Source organism: Talpa occidentalis, unplaced genomic scaffold (genome assembly GCF_014898055.3).
Source record: "Talpa occidentalis isolate TD23 unplaced genomic scaffold, MPIMG_talOcc4v2.1 talOcc4.14, whole genome shotgun sequence".
NCBI classification, from domain to species: Eukaryota; Metazoa; Chordata; class Mammalia; order Eulipotyphla; family Talpidae; genus Talpa; species Talpa occidentalis.
In genome coordinates this window covers 47,405,641-47,426,837 of record NW_023601433.1, presented here as the reverse complement: position 1 = coordinate 47,426,837, position 21,197 = coordinate 47,405,641, and the positions used below count along the sequence as shown (strand labels likewise).

Here is a 21,197-nt window from a genome sequence, read left to right as displayed (position 1 = left end):
TTAAAATAGAAATAAGGATTTTGTAATTTTTAAATATATACTTAAACACAAGTGTTCACATTTCAGCCTTATCATAATCCAAAATTTCTGTGATAACAGAGCAAGTTTTTGATCTGTGTATAAACAAGAGTAGGATATTCCTGTGACGAAAATTTATCTGTTTTAAAATTAAAAAAACCCAACTTATTAATCATAAAACATTCCTACTTGAATTAACAACCAAAGAAAATTACGGCTAAATGATTAATTGGGAACCGTGGCCATAAAACGTTGCCACTCAGGTGTATATGGATTATTTAATCTTTAGGTAAAGGTAAAAGCTAGTTGTGAGGTTAAATGTCATAAAATGACCCAACTAGAATTTGTTTTGATAAGTTAAAATATACTTAAAGTAAAACAATTTCCTCACCACATTAAAAAATTCAGAAATATGTAAATTTTATGTATTTAATTCACAATATTATGTTAAATCTCCTATATAATAAGACTTACTGATACATGTATAGAAAGTAAAATGGACAGTTTGCAAATTTATGTCTTTCATTTCCTCTGTCATTCCAAATAATGCCTATATTAGTCATTAATGGCCATGGGGCTTATTGTCACTTAGGTCTTCTATTTGCAATAATAATTTTTAATTAAGGTTCTCATTTTCATATAAAATAAGCAATCATCTTTATTTGGCTTAACTACATATACTATTAAAATCTGAAATAATGAAAATTTGTCATAGGTACTGGAGAAGATACCAAGTGTTCAACAATACGTTTTGAAATGGCAGTTATGAAAAAAAATCAATGTCTCTATATTAAATTAGTCCATTTGAAAGCATTCAGTAATAAACATTTGCTGTCCAAGGAACTACTCCTACAATCTGATGTTTAAATATCCTTATACTCAACATTGTGGCTATATATTTCTAAAGCTAAAGGAATATGAAAATAGAAACCTTATATTAAGTTAAAGCTGAAAGATGTAAAACATACAGAAAATACTTAGAAAATGTCTGGCCATTGGCAGCTAACACAGATCACTGGCTCAAATACATCAGAAATCTTTTATCTACTCTAAATTTACACACCAGTTCCCTTGGGTGGAAGGCATCTTCTTGGCGAAATACCAGAAGGCTCACAGTCCCTTCCATCTTGGTGCTTCTCAACAAGGAAACAACCTCCTCTTGGGATTTGCCTGCTAAATCTACTCCATTTACCTAAAAAAAAAAAATAAATAAAATAAAAAACATTTATACTGTATTTCCAGGCAAACAGATAACATAGCAAAAGACACATATTCTGGGACTGATCATGTCTGCTATATAACATTAACTCAATTCATGGCAAATTTGGATGCAGTCTAGAAACAAATAGGTTTTGTGCCTAACAAAGAAAAGACCAGGCCACTAGAAGTGAGGTAGGTAGTAGTTAATACTTTAGTACTCAACAATAAACTTGATGGCCTGTGTATCTCAGGTTTCAATAGCATAGCTTTTATAGGGGATAGTTCTGAAAACTATACAGATAACTTTATACCCCTGAAAGGAAAACATTAAAGAAAAAATCTCTACAAAAATAATATTTTTGAGGAATAGCAGCAGTCTAACCTCAATATTTTTCAATGTTATAAGAGAATTCTATCCAAAAAAGAAATTTGAAATAATCTATTCCTAGGGAATCTCATCATCTTTTTCTATCTTTTACAAAGTATAATAAAATGATCAGAAAACATATATATTTACACAAATGAAAGTGGAAAATAATGTTCTATATTATTCTCTTTAGATGAAAATAACATTTTCAAGGTTTATTAGTATATTATTTAAATTAGGATATCAAAATTTTCATGCATTTAAAATGTTTTAGCAAACACTTGTGCTTGCTAAAAACCACCTTACATGACACAATGTAATATTACTAAGGAATGGCTACAAGTAGGCAAGTAATAACATTCATATAAAGGCAAAGAAAAAGTTCTAGAAAACAAAAATATATTTTAAGTTATGATTCTAAATATTCCAGATACTCTATAAAATTCCTCACAAAATTGTTGGTATTATGTTAAGTATACTAGAAAAAAATACCAGAAATTTAGGTTTAAAATACAAAAAAATAGTTTTGCTTTTAAGACAAAAATGATAGCTGCAGAAAATAAAGTCCAATTCTGAAGAAATAGAAGTTACAGGTACTTCCCATTGCACAAAGGGAAAAAAAAAGGTTTGAGCTGTATTGAAAATAATGCTTATGTGATGAAAGAGAAATTTAAAAATAAAGTGATTATCTTTTTTTAAAAAAAAGTAAGTTGGAGGCAGATGCAAAGAGAGAGGGGAGAGAAGTGAGGCAGAGACAAAAGGGCATATTTATTTCTTTTTTGTTTGGATTTAGAGGCAAAGAGGACTAGAGGACTAGATGTTAGACTCAGTCGAGTCTCTTACTGAATATAACAAGTTACACCTACAAACTTGGATTAAAACTACTCAATCTATTCCCCATGGAAAAGTGAGCCTTTCTGGAAGCAACACCGTGAATTTAATTTGTGTTCAAGCCATTCCTTTTATTGAACCTCTAGCTGTCCTTTCCATAGAACAGAAAGGAAGAAGACTAAAGAAATTTAGGTCAGTCTTTCTCTCATTTCAGTATGTACAAACAATATCACAAACAGAAAATATTTATGTTTATATATGTCCAAGATAGTCTCAAAATCAATTAACTAAAACTCACAATGTACAGAATGAAAATTCTACCTAACCATTGGGTTGTCTGAAAAGTTATGATGCGTTTTTGCTTGAAAACATAGGAAAAATACACTGTGATTTTTCCAACACACCAATATTTAAATTTTGTCTTACATTTGATGTCTGTGTCTCAACTCAGTCTCCATGCTGCTATTTCAAAACTTTCTTGTTCATCTCAAAGACACACTGTTTTCATTTACCTTATTTGTCTTTGTTCTGATTACAAAGTGGATAACATTTCTATTTTGACAGACAAAAATGTAAAGCCATCTAGAAATATAACCTGAAAGGTATTATGCTTGCATGGAATGTTATCTCATAAACCAAATGTCTAAGGAACTAAAATTCTATGAGTAAATTAAATGAAAAGGTTATTTCTCATCAAATAGCATGGGAAAATGTAAAATCAAAATAAAATACATACTTCTGCTAAAATACATAATCTAATTTCCAATTTTATCGAAATGTTGACAAGTGACCCATGAAGTAGAACTTCACAACAAACATGGAAGTTTTTACTTGGAAATCACTTACCTCTATAAGTCTATCTCCTGCCTTGAGTCTGCCATCTTGAATGGCAGCACCTCTTGGCAGAATGTTTTTCACATAAATTGGAGCTGAGCCACCTATTGTTACATCTCTAGAAGTAATGCTGAACCCCAAACCTTCTGTACCTAAATAGATAAGAAACAAACAAATAAATAAAATATCTTGAATTTTACAGGTGTGGCATTCATAAAGGATTTGTAATTACTTTCCACCTGAACTGAACATTTTATAACTTTCACAATGGCCTACATTTTTTATAACTTAAAAGTTATAATAGATTTGCATTAGAAGATTAGTTTATATATTACTCAAAATTCATTAATCTAAGAAGAAATAATAACTTCCTCAATGACAGAAGTTAATGTACAAATATACCTGAAAAAATTTTAGATAGGTCTATAGGAAAATAAACCTAACATCTCTAAGTAAAAAAACAAATAAATAAATAAAAACAGGAAAATTATTTAAAAACAAGGTCCTCGAATATTGTCCAGATTTGAAGGGCAGGAGGATGAGAAAGATATTCAAGAGCTGGAAAGGTAATATAAAAACTCTCCAAGCTAAATTACTCAAAGCAAAACTGACAAAATGACGCCTATTCTTTTTGTCTAGTTCTCCAATTCACGCAACTCTTACCATGTACAATTCACAAAAAAAAAAACAAAACAAACAAACAAAAAAAAAAACCATAAGGTCAATTTCTCCATGAAGAACCCATCACAAGCCATGGATAACAACTGTGTGGATTACCATGTTATATTCAAAGGTACCAAAATTAATGAGGCATTTATAATTTACTCTGCTTTGTAGAATTTAAATTCTATGTTGTTTGGCAGCATTCTTGACAGGCAGTTTTATAAACTCATACAGTGTAGAAAAGGAGTGATGAGTCAATAGAACTGACATCCAACAACCCAAATTATACCTCCTGACACATGAAAATAAAAAATTTCTAATGAATCAAAAAAAATTTATAAAACTTCTAATAAGGGTTATCTTCTGCTAGAGCTTTAAAAAAAGTTATTTCTTGCCATATATACAGTACAAAACTAAAGAATTTAAACTTATAAATAAGCATACAAATGTGATAAAAAATGTGGTTTGAAAAACAAAGTGAAAACAAAAAAAAAAAACAACTCAATTGATACACTAGCAACAAAACCTACTCTAAAAATCCTCAAGTTGTAACAAAATATTAATTTACTTCAAGTCTGAAGTCACCTTAATGTGCCTGGATGGTTAATTCCCTAAGTCTTCTGCTTTGAGACCTGGATGGCATACTGTCTTATATGAAATTTTCCTAATTATTCTGTTGGGACTTTTCCATATGTCTCTCTGCTTCCATGAAACTCTAATGACATGCAATAACATTTATTATGAAAGAATTTTAAATTATTCTCCACCTTTGCAATATTAAATTGTATGAACTACAAAAACTGTTATATGAATCTCAATACTATTAAAATATCAGCAATAACCCCTAAATCAGTAAGTTAAAAGTTCAGGCACTGACCTTTAATAGAAAGATAAATAGATATCAATTTTCATTTAGAAAAGCCAACAAAACATTTTGCATTGACTGAAACAGATTACTGACCTTCTCCTCTAACTTTATTAAAAAGCTAATTTCTACAAAAGAGCAGGGAACTTGAGAATGCTAAAATGATGATAAATATTAAGAAATCATAATTATGGAAGCTAATGCATTGGGGCATATTCTATTTTGTCATATTATATGACTTAGTTCCAAAATTATGCCACAGAATAATTACAGTTAAGCCTTCTCTTTTTTAGTACTCACAATTGATCTCTGTTTATGAAGAACTGTCATTCAAAGTGTGTCAGTTCACACTGAACTGAATTTAAAGCTTAACACTGACATACCCTGTTTTTGCTTCATTAAAAGTAGTAAATGTAACAATGTTTAGCAAAAGTATTATCTTAGCTATAATGAAAGTTTGATCTATTCTCACACAGTCATTAAAAATTATGCATTTAGTACTAAACAAAGACAGTCACATTTCATCATTTTTACTAATAATAAACAAAATGTATGTTTCATAAAAATATTTCTGATTTTTACCAAATTATTCAGGCACTTGTGTCTTTTGTCATACACTCTAAAAATAGAAAATTAACTTTGGGATAGATATATAATACTTTACATCACTAGATTATTCAGGGTCAGAAAAATGCTTAAAAGAAAATAATTGTTTCTTTTTTTCTTATATTGACAAGAGCTCTAAATTAGCTCACAAAAAATATAATTATATATTTTTAAATGTTATTAAAATCAAACTGTTAACTCCTTCATTCAAAAGAATGATTCTTTTAATGGTAAGTAAAATTTCATTTCATTAAAAAAGTTCATATTGAGTCATAAGTTGTGAATTTATACCAAAGTATGAAAATTATAATTGAAGTCAATATAAAGGACAGATATTTATGAACTAATATCTCAATGACAATGACCAAGAAAAATTCATATTTACTGAGATCCCCCCAAAAAATTTATTTTCATATAAACCTACTTGTGGTTCTTGATATGATTTTCCTTAAAAAATTAGGGTCTGTTTTATTTGAGAAAAGGAAGGAAAGAAGATCTCATATTTCCCTTATGGAGAAATAAAGAGAGGTAAAAGAGGTTTTACACTGATGTGACTTTGTATTTGTCATAGTTTTCAAAAGTGGAAATAAGCGGGCAATTCCTGATCATGCCCACCACTACCTGATGCTTAAAAGTCAGTAACCTAAAATAAGAAATTTGTGGCTCATATGAAAGTCATTGAATGAATATGATTTAGAAAGGAAAAAGGACTCTCGGAGTTTACAATCTTGTAAATTCTACCCCAAATAGAATGAAGAACAGTCTCAATGTCAGGATATAGAAAATGTTCCACAAAGAATCTGCAGCCAATAGCATGTGACCTGAAGAAAACACTCAACCTCTCTTGGTTGAGCTCATAAAAAGAGAAATAACTTTTTAAAATAATACTACATTGAAAGACATGAATTAAATATATATCAAAATGCTAAGCTAACAGAGATGATTAACAGCAAAAGTATATCATAGTGCCTGGAAGAGACAGGAAATTGAAATCTAAAAGTCAGTCTAGCAATCTCCTCTGAGTCATAGGGGAAGCAAAGTTGAAAAGCATGCTTCCTTTGCACAAGGATCCAAAGCCTGAGCGAAGAGGATACTTAAATAAATTGATAACAGGTATATGTAATAAAGAATTAGAAATTCCTATTACAATGCCCTTTGTCACTTTAAGAAAGGGAAGCAAAGCAATATTCTGGAAAATGAGTCAAAGGCTGGCTTCATGGTCTACTACCAAGCGCCACTGAGAGCTCCAAGCAAATCAATCACTTGCCATCACCAAAATGACAGTGTTGAAATGGAAGATCTCAAAATCTTCTTCAAGGTTATATATGAATATCAAGTGGGTCTATCAAAATAGTCCAATCCCCACTATTGTCTTACAGGATTTCATAATAACATCCTAAAACCATTTACTTCCACATCAAAAATTTTACTTCAGTAGAACCACTACCTTCTTCACATAAACATATATTTAAAGTTCATTTTCTAAACGTTTACATTTTATTTTTATATAACAAAATGAATCTGAAAAACATAAAAATGCAATGTTAAGTAATTCAAAAACTGTATCAGTTTTCACATAATGGGATAAAAGCGTGCTTTGGGTTAAAATAAATTTCATAAAATAAAAACAAGATGGGCATACCTTTCTTAAGCTGGATATTAAGTTTCTTGCCTATTTTTTTGGTGTTATAGCCACTGCTTACATTTGTACTAAATACATTTTGGGGCAGTGGTGCTGGAGTTGGAGCTGTGGGTGGTTTTCCAGAGAGGTGTGAGCTCTGAGGTAGTAGTCGTGAGTGAGAGTCTATCTGCTCGGGTGGATGATTCAGGCGGGGAGCTCTCTGCAGAGCAGCAAGCCCTGCACTATTCACACTCCTGTTATCAATATACTGGCTGTCAGGGCTGAAGCAGCTTGAATAGTAATTGTTCTTCTCACTTTGGGATAGTTGTTCATACTGTTCTTTATTTGCTGCAGGAACCACATGGAACCAAATGATGGGTGTACGCATGGCTTGGCGAAACATATGTTGTGCTCTGGGTTTGAGAAAGAATGGAAAATTAGCAAATTAAGACTGGCAGATGAGAAGATATTATGAGTTTAATTAAGTATACTAATTAAGCAACAAGAACTGACAGACTGTTGAAACTGAAAAACAAAATTGTAATAACCCATTTATCAATCAAGTTTGCAAGTCCTGATAAAAGCAGAGCTGTTTCTCCAAATATAAATTTCGCATTGTCTAAATAAAAATGAAAAATTATATACAAATATGGATCAAATACTGTGTTCTCAATGTAAATTATTAAATGGCAATTTCAAGCAAAACAGAGATTTTAGAATTTCAATCTTTATAGAAAAATGTTTCTCTTAACCCTATCCAATACAACTTTTAAAAATTATGAAATATATCCTTAGATGAGGCCCGCTTGAACATTTGGAAAAATGTACCTAGAACTGTACTTAGAAAACCATAAAAAGTCACTAATCATTTATTTATCAGCAAAATTAACTGGTTTATGTAAAAATTTCAAGAACAAAAATGTAGCCTCAATGTACAGTCAAAATGTTAGGACTGAGAGCCTCCCCTGGTAGTGCAGCGGTTGAGCGCTGGGCTGTGAAGCTGCCCGCAGCCTCTGCAGCGCCAGTTTGATCCCTGGCACACAGACCTCCCCTGTCCCACCTGCTGCTCCCTTCAGCAGTGTATTTCATCAGTCTGCCTGTTCTGTTCCCTGCTCTGGTGAAGTCTCTCACCATCCCACGCTTCTGACTGTACCCAGTGCTTGTATAAATAAATAAATAAATAAATAAATAAATAAATAAATAAATAAATAAATAAATAAATAAATAAATCTTTAAAAAAAAAAAAATGTTAGGAGTGATTGGTCCTGGTGCCATGCCATCACCAGTCCACAGTGCCACTCCTACTCAGGCTGGCTAGATCTCACACTTAGCTACATCTCACACTAAAGCCTAAAGATTTCTTCCCACTCTTGGCTTGTTTTATAAGAACTGGACACATTTTATGTTTTTAATTGAATAAGGACTTGCAGCAGGATAAAGAAAATGAATATGCCACAACTCTGTGGTTCAAAGGAGCTTTTACTGCTTATTTGTACTGAGAGACATTATGCCTAACAAACTTGAAATGTGCGTTAAAATATAATAAAAACTCGCATTTTGCTCAATTTTCTGAAAGGTGACAAAGTAGCAAAAATGCAAAGCTTAAATTGGGCCCAGAATATTTGCAGAAGCACTTTATCAGTCAGAGGGCATTTTGATATATAGTCTAATGGTAGTAATTACCTGGAGTTTGATTAAAATTTTAAAAGCTAGATAATGGCCAAAAATACTTCTCTCCAGTGTACAGATAGAGATCACAGATATGTTGTTTGAAGCACTTCAACTGAATGCACTCTGTCATGCATTAAGCATAAAAGGATAACAGAAAAGCCAGTACACACTTACTGTTCAAATCTTCTGTTTCGAAGGTCACCATCATTAATCCTGACAATACAATCATTCTCATGAAAAAGGTTTTCTTGTTCAGCTTTACCACCTTTCTCCAATCGTTTTACTAACAACCCCAGGGTTCTGGAACATTAAGAATGCAAATTATTACACATGTAATATTTCCACTATACACAATGTCCTACTACATTAATGCTGAGATTACATTTATAAGGACTTCCTTATAAAAAGGTACATTAAATATCTATTAACACATTTTAAAATAACATCAACCAAAAATCTCAACAGTATAAATGAGTACAGAAATATATCTTCTCAGTAAATAAGAAGAAATCATTACAGGCTTGCCAATTTTTTTTTTCCTGAAACAAACCATATATTTTTCTCTATGCTTAAAAATGAATCAAACAGCTTGCTTGATGGTTCAGTGGATTTTGCAGCGTGGAGCATATATGAGCATGCATTCGTGAATAAACTGCAGATGGCTACCCCTGCCTTCCAGGTAAGAAGGAAGGCTACACTCAGTATATTGTACATTTTAGAAGAAAAGTAGGAAAGATGGAATAATAGAACACATTTCATAATTGGCATCTGAATTTGATAGTGCCTAATACTCTGAATTTTAAAGTTTGATATGTTTCTCAAAGGTGATCCTTTATTCCCATCTGAAGAAAATTAGAAGAAAGCCAGTAACAGGTACAAAGAATGGCGGTCACCGTTCATCTCTTCAATGTGAACTAAAACTTGAGGTTAAAAGAAAAGCCTCACTAAACATTTAGATACTGTTATTGCTACTATTGTACACACCACATCTCTACTATGGCATTGTATCTTCCTGGAAGATAGAAAATTTAGGATTCAGCAATATATGCTCAAACACTTAACTAGTAGTAAGGTCTTGATAAGTACAACTAAATGAATGAATTAATAACTGAGTTGGCTGAGGCAAGTGAGTCTTGCATTTCTTATAAGCTTTGTAAAATAGAATACAAATGAGACAAAACTAAGATTCTTTTTTTTTTTTTTCACTAAAGATATTATTAATTCCAGACATGATCTACTTGAAAGGGACTGAATTAAAGCACGGGTCTTTTTTTTTTTTTTTTGGCTTATTTTGAGGTACAGTTCTGTTTCATTCATTAATATTTATATCACTGCTTAATATCATTTTAATTTTTATTATTAAATGTAGTAAAGAGGTATTATGACTTCCCTAGCATCAAGTCTAAAAACATGCAAGAATAATACATAATATTTACATTAGATTTTGTAATTTTTACCATTTGACGATTAGCACCTACTAGCATGAGTCTAAAAATATAACTGACTTATGAAAACATTATGTAGACATTTCTAATTATTAACTCAGCACAGAAATAAGAATAAAGTACATTGACATAGCTGCATGAGCAACTTAATGCTCCAAGTCTATATTTGGAAGGAAGAGATTCTATAATATGCTACAATAATTAAATAATAGCAAAGTACCATCATGAGCACAATCTATCTTTGGAGAGTTCCTGATTTAAGTTTGTTTCTATCTACACTTGAACACAGTGGTTTAGCTGAGAAACCAAATTATTAAAATATGCCTATGATTTTGTTGAATGAGAAGAATATTTTGGCAGACAAATTAAAACACCATTATTATAACAATGGAAATAGGAGAGGATATTTGGCTACTTCAAGAAGCCACATACAAGAGCAGCTTGAAAAAAACCTGATGATCATAAGGTAACTGTACATGTGGGATCATATCTCTTGCTTAAGAAAACTTCCTCTATATGCCGGGAACAATTTTTGAAAATGCATCTGCAATAAAAACATGCCCTACAAAGAGTCAATCTATTTAATAGATAATATTGTGAGTAATTTCTCAACGTACTTTTCTACAGTCTAAAGAGACTAATAATTATTATGTTTTTATGGATTCTAAAACACTTTGCATATTCTAAAATACCCACAGAATATATTGAGAGATGTTTTATAAAATATGTATAAAATAAATGTAGTTTTAAACAACCTGTAAAAACTATTTTTATTGCACATTACCCACTAGTTTACTAGAATCAATAATTTATTTAAATTTGTGAATTTATCCCTGATTGAGTCATTCAGGAGTTGATAGTTTAAAGCAATATAACTTGGAAATCTGTGATTTAATTCTACAAGGGGTATCAATATGGATCAAATGAATATCTATGGATTTATGTTCAATATTTTAGTTCCTTTTTTCCCTACTTTTTCTCAGTGATACATTCTAGAATAACAATCTACAGTAAAAAAGGATGATATGTTTCTTTTACTAAATGGCTTGTCATTCTGAATAAGCCTTCATACAGTGTATAATCAATAAACAATTCTAACATGCAGTAAAAATGTTACAAATCATTAATATACTTTCATAATTCCATAAAATAAATTTATTAAATGCAGTTTTTTGAAAACTAATGTTTTAAATTAATAGTCAAAGATCTCAGAATCCTTTTTCTCTGCAATAGAGATTACAGAAATTGATGGGATTGAAGATAGGAGGCTATGAAGAAGAAGAATTTACCAAGTGACACAGCAACTGATCAGGGAATCAGAGGAACAAACTGAATTAAGAAGTTAGCATCCTGCTGATTTCTAAGCACTTGACCACACTTAGAATCACTGTCTCAAAAAGAGTGGATTAATTTAAAAGTAAAGTGGTACATTCTACAAAATTATCTCATTTGCTTCACTAGGTGAAAATGATTACAAAAGGAATGAGAATGAACTATAAAAAAACTTCGTAGAAAACTGAACTGAAAACAGAACAGCTAGACAGAATGAAAAGTACCCTCTGAAGGAAAATCAACAGGAACTAATATGGACACTTTCATGGCCCTGGAAAAAAGTCCTTGTGCAAACACAATTCCACATCTCTCACATTCAATAAATAAAATAAAGGTATCTCAAATTTTATAACTAAAAACAAAATTTAGTCACATAGTTTGCTAATTCAGCCTGCAACCAAAAACTTGTTCTAAAATAATAAAGAATTGACAGTCTATTGTAATAGTTTTATTAGAGAAAACAATGGAAGCTAATGAAGTTCAGGACATCTTAGTAAGCCAATGTGCTAAAACAGACAATAGCTTTCCTTCTTGGCAGTTAGTACCAGAATTTCTTATGAGGGACAACCATGTTCCATCAAGAAAAAAAAAATTGCCAAAAAAACAAACAAACAAACAAAAAACAAACAAAAAAAAAACCAACAAAAAAAAAAAATGAGAGAGCAAAAGGAGAAGAGGAGTTGGGGTGAGCTCCATTTAGGGAGAGTTCAGAGAACCACCCCAAATTGGCAGTGCTGTTAGACTTACAGAAAAGCGTTGGTGTATTTATTAGTGTGGGAGACCAGATTACAAAATCATGACTTAGGGGTATGTGAAAGTGAACCTCCTTTTTAACCTCCTTTTTCACCTCCTTTATAAATTGAACATAAAACTAACATGGAACAGAAGGTTTTTGAGCAAATAGGTTTTTTCTGGGTAAATCTGAAATATTCTGAACCTCACTCCCCCTCCACTGTTTCCCATGCCTTCTCCAAAATTGTGGGGAAAATACTATGTCCACTACCTACATGTCTCACTTCTTAATACTTTTCCTAATACAAAAATATTAAAATATACACAAAATTTCATTTAAGCATTTTAGCATGGCTTTTGAACAAAGTTTCTTACATAAAAGGCAAGAAAAAGAATACAGTCACACAAAGCAAAGCCACTGAAATGCTGCATGTCTGTACATGATTTGGGATGCATAATTAGAAATTTAACTGCTTGGATTATATTAAGGATTGCACCACTGTATTTTTACAAGGTTCATTAGCCTAATTATACACTTAATTAAAACAAACTCAGTTACACATGTTAACATTTTCAATTCTAAATATAAATTATAACCAATGATATAACTGAAAATAAGTAACAAATGTTTTATTGACATCTGAATTGACTGAACAAGTCTGAGTTTTGCTTTGATAATGTAAACTCCCACAACTGCCAACCAGCTGTATGGAAATTATCATAATTCATCTTAATAAAAGCTGACAGTATAAACACCACACTGTAGGGAAGGCAGACTATGAATGCGTGAAATGGAATCAAACCAACATGATACTCACCTCACTAAGTACTGAAATTATTGGGCCAGCAGTTACCTACATTTGATCCCTAAGAACCAAAGCCACTGCTACAGTGGACACAAACAAGAAAATTTAAAGGAATTCTGCTGGAAAAAATCTAGATTTTTTTAAAAGGATACTTAATGGATGAGATCAAGTAGGCCAACAAAAAAAAGTAAGTAATAATTGAGAAATACTTTAGATTAGTGCAAAAATAGCAGGCATCATAATCATACAAACAGATTTAAAGTAGATTTATCTAAAGGTAAAATGTATTTTTTTCCTAACAAAAGCATATATTATGGTTCTTTATTAAAACAAATATATCTGCAGCTGAGAATGTTCAAATGTAAACTTTCAGACAAATGGCTACAGATTAAGTAAATATGGTTAAATTGTGGTTTTTCAAAATTATAAAGTTAAAATTAAGTAAAGCTCCAGTAATATCCAGCTTTAAAACATTACAGTAATCTAAAGTATACAGAGCCTCAAATAAAGCTTTACTTAACACCTGAGCTAGCTCAATGAAATTCAAATGGCTGTAATTCATTTTTAATGCATGCACCCAACTTACTAAATAAGTGTATACTAGGATTCACAAATTTGTGATATACCTATACATTTTCATCTTATAATGAAAAAGAAAAAAAAATGATGATGATGCCCAATTATATACTCTAAGCAGAAACTAAATATACCAGCAGAACACCAAGAAACTCTGGAAGGAATTGTGAGGCACATAAAAAGAAAATAAATGGAAGATAAAATATCATTCTTATAAGCTGCCACTACCAAGCACCTGGCTGAATGTAACTTTTTTAAAAAAAACTTACATGTATTTTCTTAATGAAATCATACAAATCTATGGGAAAAATATTTGCATGTCATACATCTTACAAGGGACTGATGGCCAAGATCTATGAAGAAATCAGACATTCAACAGAAAGAAAACAAATAACAGTATCAATAAATGGGCAAGAGTTAGAGAGACACTGCTCCAAGTAAAGAAACAGAGGGCCAACAGGCACATGAAAAATTACTCATCACTTATCAGAGAAATGCAAATCAAAACCACAATGAGTGAGATGCCATCTCAAACCTGTGAGAATGACCCATATTGAAAAGACCAGAAACAATAATGTTGCCAAGGATGTGGAGAAAAAGGAAACTTGTATACTGTTGATGGGAATGTAGATTGTCCTTATGGAAAAAAGGTCCAGCCCTTATGAGAAAAAGGTTTTTCCAAACATTAAATCTATAAAACATTCAAAACATTAGATTTATAATCTAGTAATTCCACTCCTAAGTATATACCCAAAGAATTTAAAAATACAAATTTGAAGGGATATGTGGAATCCCATGTTCATAGCAGCAATATTTACATTAGCAAGTTATGAAAACAACCCAAATGCCCAAAGGCAGATGAGTGGATTAAGAAGATCCAGTTTATAAACACAAAATAAGACTACTCTATAGTCTTGGAAAAAAAAAAAAAAAAAAAGATGAACTCGATTGCCATTGGGAAAACATGGATGGAATTTGAGGGAGGGAACCAAGACCAGTAAAATAAGCCAGAAGGAGAAGGTCAAACATGGAATAGTTTCACTCATGTGGAACATAGAAAAACAAAATGAAGAGTCAGTCAAATCGAAACCAGTAACAAACCCTAGAAATCTTCCAGGAAAATTTAGGTTACCAGAGTGGGTGAGGGAGGGTAGAGAACAATGTCTAAAGGAGGGCTATGGATACCTTGATGGTGATAATGACTGATGCCATTCATCTGAAAAGGTGAGAACCTATTCCTCTGAATCACATACAGTGCTATAAAACAGTATTACCACATTAAAATAAAAATTTAAAAAAATGTAGGAGTGCACCATCTCTCAAATGTTAAGACTGAGGCAAAAGGCAGCTAACCTTCCCAACTCCATACTCACTACAAAAGCAGAGCCAATTTCCATCTCAGTTATCTCTGGCCTAAAAACTTGGCCTCACTCACGTCAATGCCAATAACATGAGACTTAGCCAAGTGGCCAAGTTAGTTGGTCACTGATTCATACAGAAATATTACATTTTTAATCAGAAAATCTGGAAAGATAATGAACTTTTTATTTTTAGCAAGTTATAGTGCAAAAAGTCATGTAGTATTTGTTAGATGAGCTGAAAATTTGTAAAATAATTACAAGCATGCAAATTATAGTAGGAAGAAGCAAGTCCAAATTTTGATTGAATAGTGAAATAGATGAGTATGTTACTTCTCAAGACCTTCCAAACTTTTTTTTTTTGCTAGCTACTCTGTAGACAAAGTAGTTTAAAACATTGTAAAACTTTACTTTGAGCAAGTCTGACAAGATGCCAAGCTTGCTTCCTCCAAATACTCACACTAAACTGTAGCAGAACAATCCCTGAATGATAAACAGTAAACTACAGTACACATCATAAGAAATAATCTGGTGGAGATAAGTAGGAAAAACTTTCATTGAACTGAAATTACAGTAAGAACAGGACAAAACAACACAGGAGGGTGGTAATGTATTGACCATCCTTATAATTGTTGAATAAGAGGTGCATAAGCATATCAGGGAGTTTGGAGTGGGCAGAGTTGGCATCAAGAACAGAGCATGCACCATTAGACCAGTAATATAGAATAATTGTTACTATCTTAAGCCTTAAGTTCCCAATAAAGAACAGCTGAAGCATGAACTTCCAGGGAGAAACAGGGGGGAATCCCCTATGTGTCCTCATAGAAGAGGTTACTAAGTTCAGCCCAAAACTGGAATAATTCAAAACACCTGACATTCCTAACATGAGGCTAAAACCAAGAAAACACTTGACCCATTTCACTAAACAGAGGTTAAAAAACTTATTAACAACAGGAGCAAACACCCCAGAATAAGGCTCTGTCCGAGAAGGTGGGGAGGATAAAACTCCAGACTTTTGACCCAATGAACAACAATCCATACCCAACACTGCATTCAATGCTCAGAAAAAGCCTAGAGGTAGAAGCTGACAAGAGACAATGGAAGACACTAAGACAGAGGAGCTGACTAGAAGAGGGGATCATTTGCTTTTAGGGATTCATCCCCAACAGCTAGGAAAACAAAAGAACATAAACAGTTGGGAATGTATCAAAAGAAAACATTTCTGTACAGTGAAAGAAACCATAACCGAAATGAAAAGACACCCTACTGAATGGAAGAAAATATTTGCAGACTATACATGTGGCAAAGGATTGATATCAAAGATAAAGAGATAGCCATGGCTATCATGGAACAAATGATTTCCAAACAAAATAAAACCAGAGGGTCACATATCAACATACAAAAAGCTAATTAATGTCAATGACATCAAGAGAAAAAAGGGTAAGGAAATCAACTGGATTGCCAGCTAAGGTGGTGGTGGAGAAACATCAAGCAAGGAGGGAATGGCAGGAGCTATTAAAGCTACTTATAAAACTTTCCAATCAGAATCCTTTACCCTGCAAGATTAAGTCTCAAAACAGAAAAATGGGTAAGAACCTTTATTGAAAACAAAAATAAAAAGAATTTATCAACATGAAGACATACAAGAAAGTGATGAATGGGTTTTTAGAAAGGAACCAAACATAAATCCAAATGTAACAGATGACTAATTTACATAAAATGGAGGACAGTAACAATGTGGCCCATAAGAATAAATTTAAGATGAAACTATACAACAGTTCATATAAATAGTTCATCATATAAAAACCTCAGTAGAAAAGTCAAACAAAAATCAATAGAAATAACACATAAGAGAATGAAAATCAAAACAAAACATATGGGAGTAACTTCAAAAAATTAAAAGACAACTTAAAAAAATGGCAATGAGCACTTATGTTTCAATAGTCATCTTAAATGTTGATGAATTAATTTCAGCATTACTGAATGACTTTCAAACAAAGTCCATCTTTCTCCTACTTATAAGAAACACATGTAACCAAAGAAGACAACCAAGAATCCACGACCTTACAAACAAATGGCAATCAAAAAGGTCAGTAACAGCTATGCCTATACCAGATAAAATAGACTTTTAATTTAAAAAGGTAAAAGTAATAGAGAATACATAATGACTAAGGGCTAAGACAATGAGAAGAAATGAAATTCATAAATACACATGTATCAAATAATGGAGTACCAAGATGCCTAAGACAATTACTAATAGAACTAAACAGAAATTTCAAGGGATTTTAATACTCAACTTATAACTATGGACAGATCAACAAAACAGAGAAAAAAATAAATGAGGAGCTAGACTTAATAGGAATAACAGATATCCTCAGAATACTTGACCAAAAATAAAAAAACCCAAAACAAAACAAAAAACTGCCGCCTATACATTTTATCAAGGGCACATAGAAAATTTTCAAAAATAATCATATGCTTGGACACAGGTCACTTGACAGCAAAACACTGTTGAACATAGTAATCTCTCTGAGAATAAGACCATAAATCAAGGGCATAAGACTAGAAATCAACTAAGAAAAAACCATAAATAATGAAATAGACTAAACAATATTCTTCTTAACAGCTATTGGATAAAGGAGGAAATAAAAACATATCAAAGAATATCTTGACACTTACAAAAATGAGGATACAATTACCAGAATCTGTGTGATGCAGTTTCCCTTAGGAAGGAAAATAGCAATGCAAGCCCATTTTAAGAAGCTAGAAAAATCCCAAATAAAAACCCCAATACTATAAGAAAAAGCAACTTGAATGGGGAATATAAAAATAAAATTTATTAATTTAAAAAATAAATAAATAAATAAATAAATAAAAAAAAAGAAAAAGCAACTTGAAAAAGAGGAACAAAGAAGACCAAAAGGTAGTAGAAAGAAACAATAAAAATACAAGTGGAAATAAATGAAACAGAGATCAATAAGACTATACAAAAGATAAATTAAGAATAGCTTCTTTGAGAAGATAGACGAAGCTCCAGCTAAACTAACAAAAGAGAGAAACATTAATAAACAGAATCATAACTGAAAGAGAAGAAATTATAGCTATCACAGAAATAAAAAAGATCATAATAGATAACTATGAAAAATTATATGCCAATAAATTTAATAATCTTGAAATAATGAAAAGATAGATCAATAATGTTTACCAAGAATAAAATGGGAAAAAACAGAGTTGAACAAAACAATAACAAGCATGGAAATTGAAACAGTAATAAAAATCTTCCGTGCCTGCCCCCAAAAAAACCAGGATAAGACAGCTTTACAAATGAATTTAATTCAACCTGCAAAGAACTAATGTCCATCTTGCTCAAATTTACATTTATGTAACAGATGATTTAGCAAAGTAAAATACTTACAAAATCTAGCAGACAGTAATAAAAGCATCGAAAATTCTGAGATTCAGAGGTAGAGGGGAAGGATAAAGGGGAAACAGATATAAGGAATGAATGCAGAAGGAAAAAAAGAATGGAAAAGTAAGATTTCGTATTGACAAACTCCTCAAAGCTCTACATTGGGGTTTCCTTTTTTCTATATACTCATGGAATTGATGAATTATCAGGCTGGATGTATATCAATAAAGTCTCCTGTGGTTTGCTTCATAAAACTACAAGATTGAATTGTCTCCTTTGGAGTTTCACAATTGGGGTATATTGCTAAATCTAGGATACCCATTTAGAGCCACAAGCTGCTTCTTGGTCATGGCAGCTGCCAGTAGATTAAGAACTCGGCCTGCAGGAATGAATAGATGACTGTGTTGGGGGGTGGGGGGTGGTTAAAGGGCTGTCTTCTGAGCACAGTTTATCAGAAAAAGGATAGGTTTTCATGGAATATTTACTAAGCTATGGCTCAAAAGACAAAAAATAACATCTAGAGCTCCTTGGTCTTCTTAGGAAGCAAATTTCATACCTTTCTCTTAAACAAACTTTTTAAAAATAAACTGAACTTCAGTTTTCATTTGAGAGCAAAATTATCCAATATTTGCATCTACAGTGCAGAAAACACTTATATTCAATCTTTTTTTATATTAATATGATCACTGGAACCTATTTTCCAATAAGGTCACTTTCATTTCAACTTAACAACTTTAACAACCTTTTAGATATGTGATTTTTTTCCCCACAAAGATGGCAGAATTTATGATCAGAAATGCCAATAAGAAAATAAGCCTAGTGGGAAAAACTCATGAGACAAAACTTTAATAACAACTGAAGAAGTTTGTTGTCTTTCATGTGGCATTCTAAATATAAGTGCTGACAAAATCATTTGGATAATATTCAAAATCAATTAGATAAAATAAATAATGATACATCTCTAAAAAGTTGAGAAGTAACTAACAAGAAGGCATTCCAGCAGGAGACATAAACAGAAACACTCTTCTTACTATTGTTATACTTTTACAAATTATGTGAGACTGATTTTTCTTTAATTCTCATGATTGACAAGCAGATGGTAGAAAGAAGAGTTCTCTAACTACATATCATACATATCTGTAACTACTAATTAGATGTCTTTTATGTTTCATTTATAGTGAGGATTCCTGAGAATTCCTTACAATTGTCATTGAGAAATGCCTAAAAGAAGCTTTCTTATTCACAAACAGAAATGATATTGTGGGGCTCTTATCCCCCACATCATATGTATAAGAAGGAGAGAAAAGCTTTAGATATAAAAAGTGCTAAAATGTAAACTCCATGATGTAAGAAATTTTTATTTGTTTGGGGGCAGAGAAAACAGAAAGGGAAGAGAATGGATTTTGTTGGGGGACCATGGGTGCTTTACTGGTGGGAAAACTATGGTGACCACACCTCAGGGGAGAAAACATATTATGAAAAAACAAGAAAGAATGTTAAATAAAATATGTCATTAAAAAAGGAGAAGTAGAGCCTCCCCGGTGGCGCAGCAGTTGAGCGCTGGGTTGTGAAGCTGCCCGCAGCCTCTGCAGCACCAAGGCGATCCCCAGCTACTCCCCGGCCACCAGAAGAGGGTCCCACATGGTGCGCAGACCTCTCCTGCCACCCGCTGCTCCCCTCAGCAGTGTACTTGGGTCCTTCTGCCTGTTCTGCTCCCTGCTCTGGCTCTGGTGAATTCTCTCACCCTCCTGCGCTTCTGACTATACACAGTGCTTGCATAAAAATAGATAGATAGATAGATAGATAGATAGATAGATAGATAGATAGATAGATAGATAGATAGATAGATAAAGAGAAAGGCCTCATTAAAAAAAAAGAACGGAGAAGTAAACATTATTAATTACATGCTTTAGCCATAACTGTTTCCTTAGGGAAAAGAGTTAGAATATTTACTAATGTTAGAAGTGCAGTTCAAATAGAAGAAGAGTATTTTTTAAAAAATCATATTTTTTGAAAATGTTCCACAATTTTTTCATATATGATTGACTGAAGTCTTACAGACTATTTTCTAATAATAATTGCATGGCTAAATTCCAATACATTCTGATTCAGATCATTGACTCATTATTTCTCAACAAATCACATACATCTATATGTAGCATGTTCCTTTCATATATTCTCTTCCAAAACATCACTAGTGTGAAGTTCGTCCTTTCTTTCAAAGAAGAGACCAAGTTCCATTACTTCACTAAGGGTTTGCTATAGTATTCAATATTAAATAATCCAATGTCCTCTCCAGCCCTGTGGACATGGGCGTACTTCTTTTAACACATAACATGGGACTTTTTATATGATAGAATTTTTTTTCAGTAAGTTTTTCATTCCCTTCAAATCAAATGCAAAAATCTTATCATTTCATCTGCCTAGGCTATATTCCTATGTATACTTTCATATTTTGCATTCTGAGTATTTAACATTACCGCATCATCATAATTTTATGTGATTGGAAAGCCTCAGAAACCTCATTTAACCAAGCCAGAATATGTCCTTGTTTAATTTTGAATGTAACAGTGTTATAATTAATGTGGAGAGTCACTGGGTTATTAGTTCCTATTGCTTAGCTTTGCTGAACAATACCTGTGAGCTAGGTCCTAGAAATATCAAAAAATATAAAGTAAAACATTTTTCTCTACCAACAGAAAAACAATCAGACATAATCTTTCTGAACATAGTATCATTTATAAGTTAAAAAGAAGGTTTTGTTTGGTGATGTGCGTGGTATGGTAACAAGCATCTGCAGGTGTGAACTCATACCTCTCAATTATATACATTGTTGTAAACCAATGATACTTCAATTTTTTAA

General features: G+C 32.1%; 1 protein-coding gene across 21 annotated transcripts in view; it reads right to left on the bottom strand.

Annotated features, from left to right (window-relative positions):
* The window catches only part of PARD3 (par-3 family cell polarity regulator), a 592,143-nt gene that overhangs the window by 254,961 nt on the left and 315,985 nt on the right, over positions 1-21,197 (bottom strand). For all 21 annotated transcript variants that reach the window (XM_054695018.1, XM_054695006.1, XM_054695015.1 and 18 more), the window contains 4 exons: positions 8,851-8,976; positions 7,027-7,418; positions 3,263-3,402; positions 1,082-1,210 (listed from right to left, as the gene is read on the bottom strand). In XM_054695018.1, coding sequence (XP_054550993.1) covers positions 1,082-1,210; positions 3,263-3,402; positions 7,027-7,418; positions 8,851-8,976 — 787 coding nt within the window. The remainder of the gene's footprint in view (positions 1-1,081; positions 1,211-3,262; positions 3,403-7,026; positions 7,419-8,850; positions 8,977-21,197) is intronic.